The sequence below is a fragment of the Hoplias malabaricus genome, chromosome X1, assembly GCF_029633855.1.
Source record: "Hoplias malabaricus isolate fHopMal1 chromosome X1, fHopMal1.hap1, whole genome shotgun sequence".
NCBI classification, from domain to species: Eukaryota; Metazoa; Chordata; class Actinopteri; order Characiformes; family Erythrinidae; genus Hoplias; species Hoplias malabaricus.
Genome location: NC_089818.1, coordinates 21,687,668 through 21,699,801, shown reverse-complemented (window position 1 = coordinate 21,699,801; position 12,134 = coordinate 21,687,668). Strand labels below are relative to the sequence as shown.

The 12,134-nt window shown below is 43.9% G+C and overlaps 1 protein-coding gene across 1 annotated transcript in view; it reads right to left on the bottom strand.

Moving 5' to 3' along the window:
* LOC136675937 (glypican-5-like) overlaps nt 1–12,134 on the bottom strand; it is a 211,387-nt gene that overhangs the window by 162,644 nt on the left and 36,609 nt on the right. The window contains exon 3 of the mRNA XM_066652755.1: nt 6,970–7,679. Coding sequence (XP_066508852.1) covers nt 6,970–7,679 — 710 coding nt within the window. The remainder of the gene's footprint in view (nt 1–6,969; nt 7,680–12,134) is intronic.

Below are 12,134 nucleotides of genomic sequence, written 5' to 3'. Positions count from 1 at the left end.
TACACTACTTTACTACTACTACTACAACTATGTAATACGTTCACTTTTATGTAGAATGGAGTATATATATATACATATATATATATTAACGAACTATTACCAAAAACTCAAAACAAAAATAATTGTCATTCTTCTAACAAGTCTGTGGTCATCTTGTAAGAACTAAACGAAGACAAAAATGAAATCAAAACTAGCTGCCAACATTAGCACTGAACTATTGTAATGTTTGCCATAATTTAGATTAACAGCTGAACACAAGAAAACAATGAAAAAGGTTCATGTGGAATGATTCTACTAAGCACTACTGGCCTTAGTGATATATTTAGACCCCGCCCTCCATCATCAGAATACAACTGATTGGCTTAGTGGTGAGCACGTTCGCTTCCCAGCGCTGGGATCTTGGGTTACAGTCTGGGTGGAGTTTCTATGTTCTCCCTGTGTCTGCGTGGGTTTCCTCCCACAGTCCAAACACATGGAGGGTAGGTGAATTGGCTTCTGTCTAATAACTGTCCTGGTGTGTATGTGAATGAATGTCTATGTGTGAGTGAATGTGTGTGAGCCCAGATGTGGATTGGCGCTCTGTCCTGGGTGAAACCCTAGTGCCCGATGCAGTCCTCCAGGTGGACGGTTGTTCCTGGTCGAGAGTACGCTGTGCGCATTTGGCTGCCGCTTCTCACCAGTGTTTGTGTGTGTGGATTGAGTGTTCTGAGCAGTGTGGATTGTAAAGCGTCTTTGGGTGTCTAGAAAGGCACTATATAAGTGTAAAGATACATACATATGTTTTCCAAAATCATTCAGTCTTATTTGAAACTAGAGCTGGGCGATACGGCCAACATTTATATCATAATTACTTTCTTAATTTCAGTCGATACGATATGAAAAACCGCAGAAAAACAGCCAAGAACTGGAAGCAACATGTCTTCACCCTCAAACAACAACCTCTTGGCTTTGTCAATATTTTTAAACTAACTTCAATATTGAGTGCCCTGTAATGACCATCAGTCAGTGACAGATGCTGTAAGATTCAATAATATTAGTGAAATATTGAAATGTGTATAAAAATCAGTGTTACTGAAACCTTTTATATTTCGATATATACTGATATTGAATTATTGTCCAGCCCTGTTTGAAACAACACTGGACATTTTTAATATGAGTTTTTTAATAGGTTTTTAAAGGGAACTAAGGAAGACGAACTGGAAACGTGAGACAGGTGTTGCAGAATTATCAAAACTTGTTGAATGATCTCAGTGACTGAATTTAGATCATGGTGAAAAACCAAAGTCATTTCCATTAAAGGGAGGTGTCCTGATGGAAATAAATACCTGCAGACAGCCTTCTCTTGGCAGTAAAAGTTTACTGTTGGAGTTTTTAGTGTTGGGTTCACAATGTGCATCATCTGTAATCCAAAACATGTTGATAACTTTCAGCAGCGTGTGAGTACTTCTGTTCAGTACATAGTCAGACGTACACTGATAGACAGACGGAGACACACACATAGCACAAAAACCACAGCCATGCAAAAGAATATGCCCCTCGTGAATGTGTGAAAACTCTATCCCCTCTCAGACGGCACGCTGACCAATAGACGGTCCAGCCAGTGTCATCTGCCATATACCATCTCTACTATAACCTGATCTCAGCAGAGTCTCACATACACACACATACACTCATACGTTAGAAAGCATGTGTGTGTGTGTGTATTTGTGCATGTAAGACAAAGTGTGTGAGCAGCAGACAGAATACTCTAATCAAAGGGTGTTTTAGAGGTCAGCTCCGAGCCTGATGGGGCTTGACAAAACATTTTGTTCTGAACCAGATTCAGAAGGATTTGTCAGATACAACACTGGGTTCAGCTCAGTGTCTTCTTTATTGGGTTGATTTGTTTTTATGTGAAAGATAATGCGGACAAAAACCTTTATTAAATGTATACAAAAGTGGGTAACATTTTGTCAGATTTACTTGTTAAAATTGAAATAAAGTTGCACTACAGAGTCTAGAGGAAAATAAAACATCTGCAGAAATATACACCCTTCTGCTACTGTGGTGAGTCACAGTGTAAAGCCTGAAATATTCATTCAAATGTCTGAGTTTTCAGGTGTGTTCATTTTTTATTTTCAGACCACGTCAGGCATATTGCAGACCATCGAATAGAGGCTAATTTGGAAAATAGGTCTCAAATTATGCTTTTTATGCTATTGTTTGTTAACTTCAAAGGTTTTTTTTTGTTTTTTTTCGTGTGATACATTAATAATTATTAAGTGTGCAAATGTTTTTTATGTAAGGTACAATTGTAATTCAAGAGTTTAAAAACGGCAAAGGAGAAGAATTTATTGATCACTGCGTTCGTAATGAGTCTCATCAAAAAAAGTGCTGTTAAATCATGTGCCTCAATTTGTTCTGTTCTTGGGGATAATATTGCATCCGAAATATGTGCAAGTTGAATGTAGCATATTAATAATAACTATTCATTTATAATACAGTTGCCATTTTCAAAACTACACATTAATTCATTATGAGTTCAGGGTCGCGGTGGTCCGGAGCCTACACGGAATCACTGGGCGCAAGGAGAGAACACACCCTGGAGGGGGCGCCAGACCTTCACAGGGCGACACACACTCACACATTCACTCACACACTCACACCTACAGACACTTTTGAGTTGCCAATCCACCTACCAACGTGTGTTTTTGGAGCATGGGAGGAAACCGGAGCACCCGGAGGAAACCACGCAGACACAGGGAGAACACACCACACTCCTCACAGACAGTCACCCGGAGGAAACCCACGCAGACACAGGGAGAACACACCACACTCGTCACAGACAGTCACCCGGAGGAAACCCATGCAGACACAGGGAGAACACACCACACTCCTCACAGACAGTCACCCGGAGGAAACCCACGCAGACACAGGGAGAACACACCACACTCCTCACAGACAGTCACCCGGAGGAAACCCACGCAGACACAGGGAGAACACACCACACTCGTCACAGACAGTCACCCGGAATAAACCCACGCAGACACAGGGAGAACACACCGCACTCCTCACAGACAGTCACCCGGAGCGGGACTCGAACCCACAACCTCCAGGTCTCTGGAGCTGTGTGACTGCTACACTCCCTGCTTCTCCACTGTGCCGCCCAATACTGCACATCAGTTTCCATAAAATGACAAAAGAGCAGGATGTTTGAATTTGGAATTAGAGTCATACATGACACAAACACACTTTAAAACGTATTTGTACAAATAATATATTCAATAGTATAGACACAAATGCCATTTCCACCAGAAATTTTAATACAATCCAAACAGAGGTCAGTGTTAGTAACGTCTTACTACTCAAGAGTTTTGGGATTGAGTTTTGTTTTACAGATGTGTAGCATTTCGATTAATCCCAGCATGGCATTTTCTGTTCACACATTCAAGCAGTTGGCAAGTAGTGTCTTTGGAATTCCATCTCTTTTGGTATGAGTGGGTTCGGGTTGAATTCGGGTTTCAGTTTCATTCCCATACAGGCCTCTCACTCACTCACTCACTCACTCACTCTCTCTCTCTCACTCTCTCACACACACACACACAGACACACACACTAGCATGCCTCCCAAGTCATGTGTATATGGGTATAAGCATGTGTGTGTGTGCTGGTGTGTGTGAGAGAAACTGAAGACAGACAAGTGTGTGTCTGTCACACGCATACAAATGGGTGCGTGCACGCACACACACACATACACACACACACACACACACACACACACACACACACACACACACTCCACAGGGTGTAGTGCCATCTCAAGGCTGCACAGCAGGGGGGAGAGAATGCCAACCACAACCCCTTTGGGAAAACATCACAGAGAAATACCACACCATCATAATTCCTCTAATAACACTCACACACACACACACACACACACACACACACACACGCTACTGCATGGTTTCACTCTTTATGATCTTTGAAAAAGGAAAACTGCTTTCAAAACATTGCAGCTTTATTTTCACAGCAGTGAAAAGTCTATCAAAAGCAGAAGCAGAGAGAAAAATGTGAGCATGCGGCCAGTTGCCTTTAAAAGGACTGAGAGACTAGATTAGTGGTGATGGTGATGGTGGTGGTGAAGATGATGATGGTGGTGGTGGTGATGATGATAATGGTGATGGTGGTTGTGATGATGGTGGTGGTTTTGGTGATGGTGGTGGTGTAGATGATGATGATGGTGGTGGAGATGATGATGTTGGTGGTGATGATGATGGTGGTGGTGATGGTGGTGATGATGGTGGTGGTGATTATGGTGATGATGATGGTGGTGGTGATGGTGGTGATGATGATAATGGTGATGGTGGTTGTGATGATGGTGGTGGTGATGGTGATGATGGTGGTGGTTTTGGTGATGGTGGTGGTGATGTAGATGATGATGGTGGTGGTGATTATGGTGATGATGGTGGTGGTGTAGATGATGATGGTGGTGGTGGTGATTATGGTGATGATGGTGGTGATGGTGGTGGTGTAGATGATGATGGTGGTGGTGTAGATGATGATGATGGTGGTGGTGATGTGATAATGATGGTGGTGGTGTAGATGATGATGATGATGGTGGTGGTGATTATGGTGATGATGGTGGTGATGGTGGTGGTGATTGTGATGATGATGGTGGTGGTGGTTGTGGTGATGATGATGGTGGTGGTGGTTGTGGTGATGATGGTGGTGGTGGTGGTTGTGGTGATGATGGTGGTGATGGTGGTTGTGGTGATGATGATGGTGGTGGTGGTTGTGGTGGTGATTATGGTGATGATGGTGGTGATGGTGGTGGTGATTGTGATGATGATGGTAGTGGTGGTGATGATGGTGATGGTGGTGGTATAGATGATGATGGTGGTGGTGATGGTGGTGATGATGGTGATTGTGATAATGATGGTGGTGGTGTAGATGATGATGATGGTGGTGGTGATTATGGTGATGATGGTGGTGGTGACTGTGATGATGATGGTGGTGGTGGTTGTGGTGATGATGGTGGTGATGGTGGTTGTGGTGATGATGATGGTAGTGGTGGTTGTGGTGGTGATTATGGTGATGATGGTGGTGGTGATTGTGATGATGATGGTAGTGGTGGTGATGATGGTGATGGTGGTGGTGTAGATGATGATGATTGTGGTGTAGATGGTGATGGTGGTGGTGTAGATGATGATGGTGATGGTGATGGTGGTGGTGATGATGATGGTGGTGATGATTGTGATGATGATGATGATGGTGGTGTAGATGATGATGATAATGATGGTGATGGTGATAACAGTGGTGGTGGTGGGGTTGTATTGTTTTTCTGTGTTATTCTGTGTGTTTTAGCCAGAATAAGTCCGGGGACATGAATGTGATTCAGCAAACAACTGACAGTCATTTGCTTGTTCACTTTTCCTTTTTTTGTTTTTTTTCCTTCCCTCCTCCTCCTTTTATCCTTCTTTTCCCCTCTCTTCTCTTGTTCTCTTTTCAGTGTTTACTTTTCAGCATTTTTCTTAACATATTCTGTTTATATTTCTTCCTCTATTTACTGACTTTCTTCTCTTTTCCTCTGTTCTTTTTCACATTATTGCGATATCCTCTCTCTCTCTCTTTTCCCTCCCCTTCATGTATGTCTTTCTTGCCCTTGCAAGAATGTTTCAATATAAATACACTTCAATAAAAAAGTTAAAAGTATTAAAGGGAACATCTCCCAAACAACGTTAAACTTTCAGAGGTTTTCTGGAAGATGATGTTATTTTCTCATGCTTCGAATGTGTGAGGGAGGCCTTTCTAACCCCAGCTCCACGTGGAGAAAGTGCCAGACTGAACTGTCATGGTTCTTCAGTGTTATTTGTGGCTCTGAAGAAGGTCTGGAGTTCATTTTCCAAACGAGCTACAATTCATTGGCAATTCTGTACTCGCCTGGTTCTACTTCACACGGAATGGTCTTAAGCGAAATACTGAGAGAGAGAGAGAGAGAGAGAGAGAGAGAGAGAGAGATGCTCTACAGCAAGAGTAGCATAAATGAGGGAAAGAAAGAAAGAAAGAAAGAAAGAAAGAAATCATCCAATTCTTGTAACAATCTTATAATAATGAAAAAACTGATGGGAAAAACAAAGAGGGGAGAGTGAGCAAGAGAGAGAGAGAGAGAGAGAGAGACACTAAACCAGCAGTTTGGCAAGCTACCGCTGACAGTAAAGATGCGTTTTTCCTGTCATTATCGTGATTGGTCTCCTCTCTGCGGGAGCATTCCACAGCAGCCAGTCACACACAGTCGGCCGAACTCTCAGAAGCAGCGAACAGCCTCTTTCACTGTAAGTCAATATTCATTCCTTTAAACCCTGCCTGATTCCTCATGGCATTCACGCTGTACATTTCCACTTCTGACATTTCGTTTTGTTATCTCCTGCTTTAGCTCACTGACATAAGGAGGAAAGTTCAGATTCTGAATGTTAACTACATGTCATCACCTAATGAGACCTATACACAACGTACTCCCCCAGGGTCTTAATGAAACATCTGTTACATGAATCAAACACCACAACAGTGTTCTCCCCTGTCTAAACAGCGCCTGTTCCTTTAAATGATAACGAGCCACAGCTCAGTTCAGCGCGAGCGCCCAGGAGTGAGGAGCGAGGAACTGGTTTTTAGCCGTTTTCACTCTGTTCTCTTTCTTTTTCATTCTCGGTTTCTGTATATTTAATCAGTGCTCTTATTTCCCTGCACTCACTGTGTTCGTTTTGCTCTGTTTACCCTCGTCTTTGCACTCTCACGTGAACAGGAGTTCTGCGCTGTGATTGGACAGACTCAGACGAGGAGGGGTTCTTATTTAACGTGCCTGCACTTGATGTAAGAAGCAAGTTTATTGACTTAGGGAGCATTTCAGTGCACTGTTGAATAGCGCTAGGCAATTTTAACTCCACATACTGCTAGCTTTGCTGTTGTGCGTATAGTTGACGTGATATCACTCACCGTGGCTGTCAGCTGGGGTCCGTGAAGCTCGGCGTGGAGTATGGCCTCATTGACTCGAGCTCTGAGCCCCAGCAGAGTCAGCTCTAGACTGTGATCCCCAGCAACAGCCTGGGTCAGATCCTCCAGGATGGCCACGAACTGTCTCCAGGGCATGTCCAACTCCGAAATGCTGGCCAGACAGCCTCGCATCACATTGAGGCAGTATGGCCCGCACGGGTGTATGAGGGTCAGTCCTCTGCAGTGTGGGCAGTACTGCATCTTGACCAATGCCCGTGTGCACTCCTTTGTCAGTGGAGCTAATTCTGTGCCGTTCATCACCTCCTCCCCCAGTATAAAGGCTCCTGTCAGCACCCTGGCTGAGCGCAGGGCCTCTGACAGTTCCACAGCCATCTCCCGGGAGTGACGTCCGAAGGGGTTCACGTCCTGCCGGGTCATCCGCAAGCAGTCGAACAGGTCGTTGCCTTCGGTGACTGCTGCTGCCGCTCCTGGGTTGATGAGGCGGGTGTAGACGAGTGGGAAGAGATTGTCGTAGAAATGGTGGACAGCCGCTTCCACCGAGACGTTGGAGGAGGCATTACGGATGAAGAGGGAGAGGTCAGAGAAGAGGGTGGAGATGAGCGGGGTGACAGCAGAGGAGAGGGGGCTGTACACACTCTCAAACAGAGAGCTCAGGTGATCCCGAGAGAAGGGGAAGAGGGACTGATATGTATCTGCGGGTAGAGAAGAAGAGAGAGGGATTATATATACACATGGAAATACACAGAGGGTCTTACATCACATGGTATTGTCTTCTTCATTTATTTATGTCCAGTGACACACACTAGCTACAAAGTGTGCAGGCTGGAGAGGGAGGGCTGAGATATGCTTCATCCTAGATGGTATCAACCCTAACCTTGAGTTCGAACTGTTACTAATGACGCTTTTCCTGCATGGTACCTACTTGACTCGACTATACTCTTTTTTTTTTTTAGTCCCTGCTCACTTGTGATACAAAGCAAGCTGAGTAGGGCCTAAATGTGAAGTGCACCACTCTGATTGGCCAGAGAGACTTGGGAATCACGATGAAATGCAGACATCCAGCACCAACTAACCACTTGTAACATCTCAAAACTGCAGTAGAAATCACATTTGTTTTTATCCGACTCACAACAGCAGCTCATAACATTACAATATGGCCTTTGGAAGAGATGAAAACACTTCTTGAAGTGGTGGCTGACGAAAGACTAGAGTGCTAAACGACTCTGGATCTGATCTACACTTAACGTTAACAACGCTTCTGTTGTTGTGGTTTCCAAACCTCACAGCTTCCATTATAGACTGTGTGCTATGACATCACTGCCTACGTTAATCCAGCAGGTACCATGCCATGGAAAAACACCATGGTATCATGGTATAATACAAGCAACCAGCTAAACACACTTGGAGGAGAACACTAATTAGCCGATTCAGCTGCTTAAGCTAACCGAGGCTATGTCTGCTAGCATAGCCACACATAGCTGTAAGTGTGTGCTAGAATTGTCTTATATAGGCCATGTAGTTCAACTAGTTCAACAGTTCAACTCCCATTAACACACACACACGCCCAAACTTGTTCTTGGTTGTTGGCCGGTTGGTGTGACCTGTCTACTCAGCTGTGCTCCCATGCCCCCCACCTTCCCCACTCACATGCACGCACAGACGCACACACACACACACACACACACACACACACAGACACGCAGTGGCGTTCTCTCCTGGGTGACTGATGTCAGATTGAAGGCATGTTAGCAGATGGAGAAACAGCAGCAACTGCAGAGAAACTGAGACTGAACACCTCACGCCAACACACACACACACACACACACACACACACACACACACACAAACACATATTAAAAGTACACAAACGTATCTCAAACACAGACATATAACATGCCTTCTACAGTATACACACACAACCAAACATGAACACAAAAACTCACACAGGACATTTTTCAAAACAGAACACACACAAATATACACATAGACATAGTACACTCTCATGTTCGGGGACTCAAAAGAGTCATGTACATGTAATTTAACTTGTTTATTATGTCCTGCAACAGACTACAACAAAAAAGAAAAAAAAAACAATGCAATTCCTATGAATGAAATACAATATCCAACATCAATTTATAGAGTGTCTCCTTTTCTCAGTAAAAGCTTCTTCATTGATACACATCCTTTCAGACCCACAGTGTTGTTTTATCATCTCACAGTGGAAGGATGGACTTCGGTGGAGCTTCAGTTCCTCCTGTCTATCAAAGATGAAAGCTAAGTACTGAAAATCTGTATATTTTTTATAATTTATAATTTATAACTATATTATGGAAACTGAGGCTTCTTCAGAATGATTCATTTGTCTTTATCCTTCCTTCTGCAGGCAATGTTTATGATTAATGACTGGAAATTAAATTAATGGAGGTGTCTGACCTTTGTACAGTTCTCTATACACCAAACAATCATATATTCATCACACAGCCAAACCCCAACCAACACACACACACACACACAGAAGCTAATCATTCTGTATTGCTCCATATGCTGTGGAGACTCCCAGTAGTATGGTCACAGTGGGCTTAAAAACAACACACACAGAACAGCTGTACAACACACACACACACACACACACACACACAGTGTGTGTCCAGTGCCAGGCATGGGAACTCTCTTTGCTGACCAGTGTGGACAACTGGACGACTGATGCAGACACAAATACATTCTATTGGAGATAAATAAAAGAACTGACATAAAAGAGCTTCCTCATTTTTTTTCTCCATCAAAAGGCTTTAAAATCCTTTCCTAGGTGGAGATTTAGTGCATATTTCGGGTTCAGCATGAAAAGGAGGAAAGAAAGAAAACCATTAAGCGAGAGGAAAGAAATGTGGAAAGAAAGAATGATAGAGAGGTTAAAAGCAGCTCATAGACTGAGTGTGTGTGTGTGTGTGTGTGTAGTGTAAAGGTGAGATGTATGAAGAGAGACAGAGAGAGAGAGAGAGAGAGAGAGAGAGAGAGAGAGAGAGAGAGAGAGAGAGAGAGAGAGAGAAGCTAACCACAAACAGAATGTGTCTAACATTTCAATGTTTCAGAGGGCAAACTCATGCCACAAACCTGCCAACACACTGACTGAGAGAGAGAGAGAGAGAGAAAGAGAGAGAGAGAGAGAGAGAGAGAGAGAGAAGCTAACCACAAACAGAATGTGTCTAACATTTCAATGTTTCAGAGGGCAAACTCATGCCACAAACCTGCCAACACACTGACTGAGAGAGAGAGAGAGAGAGAAAGAGAGAGAGAGAGAGAGAGGTATCCCCATATTACACACACGTACATGGAAAAAAGCATTAGTGACCTTAGTTATAGCTGACTATTGCCAGATACTGACATTTACTAATGTGTGTGTGTATGTGTGTGCGTGTGTGTGTGTGTGTCTGTGTGTGTGTGTGTGTGTGTTTGCATGGGTGTGTGCGTGCGTGTGTGTGGGGTACACACACTCGCTGACTTGGACTAATTTCCTTAGCGTTCCTGTGTTTCCACTGCCACTGGGTCAGAACCGGCTCCCTGAAGACAGACTGACAGAGAGCAGGTCCTTCCCTGTTGTTTTCGAATGGAATTAGCCGCTAAGCCGCTCATAAATCACTCAGAGTCGCATCTTGAACTTTCTGCCAGCTGTATGTACGAGTATTGTAGTTTTTGAACATGGGGAATATAACAGGGTGGATGGAGGTGGTCAGTGGGCTTCAAAGAATCTGATTCAGTTTAAGGAAGCCTTTAGGCGTCTGAACATCAGGTCTGTAGTGTGAAAACCAGTACGAACTGGGGGAGGCAGGAAAAACACTTTAAAACCGGTGGAAAAGAGTCTGAACGTAGTCTCAATGTAGGAAGCAGGGAGGTCTTGAGAACCTGGGCAAGGGTTTATGCTTTAAAGGAACAATAAGTCGTTTTTTTACCTTGGAATTACAGCTTCAAACTCACTGTGATGCTCCACTGACCTGTAATAAGGAGAATACAGCCTCTATCTTTGCTACTCCAGGCTCAGCACTGCACTAACTGCACTGTGTAAATGTTGAAAGAGGGTAGGAAACAACACCCCCTCCCTCTAGATTCCAGGACAGTGCTGTAAGAATGAATTACACTCTGCAACTGTAGGGGAAGCTCAGAAGTTCCTGAAGTTCCTTTAAGTTCAAACACCAAACCCTCTCTACTACTTTTTTCAGAGTGGGGTTTTTTTTTTATTTTCTCTGAAACGTATTCACTGTCAGTTTACGTTTTAGCTAGGTCTCCCTGAAGTTAAAGTGGGAGAGTTAAGATTCTCCAAGACACAGCTGCATCTTATTGGACAGCCAGGAGGAGAACACTAACCGACAACTAATTCATTCCCGAGATGATTAGCACTGTAGTGAGTAAAGAGGAGCAGCAGGTCCATTCGTCCAACACAGACAAAATGAACTCCCAGCCACGGATGACTGAAGCATCACTAGGAACCACCCCTCCCACTTCCCAGTGATCAATAGTGAAGAAAAGGCTGAGGAAGAGATGTTAATGTGGTAGTGAGGGGGTTTCAAAAACGTCACTGTAATTAAAAGCCTGGAAAGTATACAGGACTTAGATTGGGGACCAAAAACGCTCCCTAAAAATCTAGTAATGTAATATATATTCTAGTTTAATACCAATATAACTCCCTAAACTCCGCCTTCACGTAACAGCGAAGAATCTCCCCTTCACTGACCTTCACAGTACGGACTCCAGAAAATGAAGATTTCCTTATGTGACAAGAACGCTCTCCAGTAACTCACACTATATACTCGTAATGAAATGTTGGGAACAGGTCAGAGCGAGGTTGTAAATTCGAATGCTTTCAACAGAGCAATGTCGAGTATGTGAGATCCATACACGGTCCCTAGGCCCTCGCTGAGGCGCTTTAATGGACGTCGCCATTTTACAGCACCAGCTTCCGTTTCACATAAACACGGCATTAAATCAGCGAGAGGGCCGCAGGCGGGGCAAGTGCACACGGGCAGGGGGGCTGTGGAGAGTCAAGATGGAGGCCAGATTTACTGCCTTGTAATGGGAGGTTATACAGCCTCTTAAGACGGTCCAGAGGAGGTTTTCATAAATTACCAATCTGCTTAATCACTCGAGGGCAATTT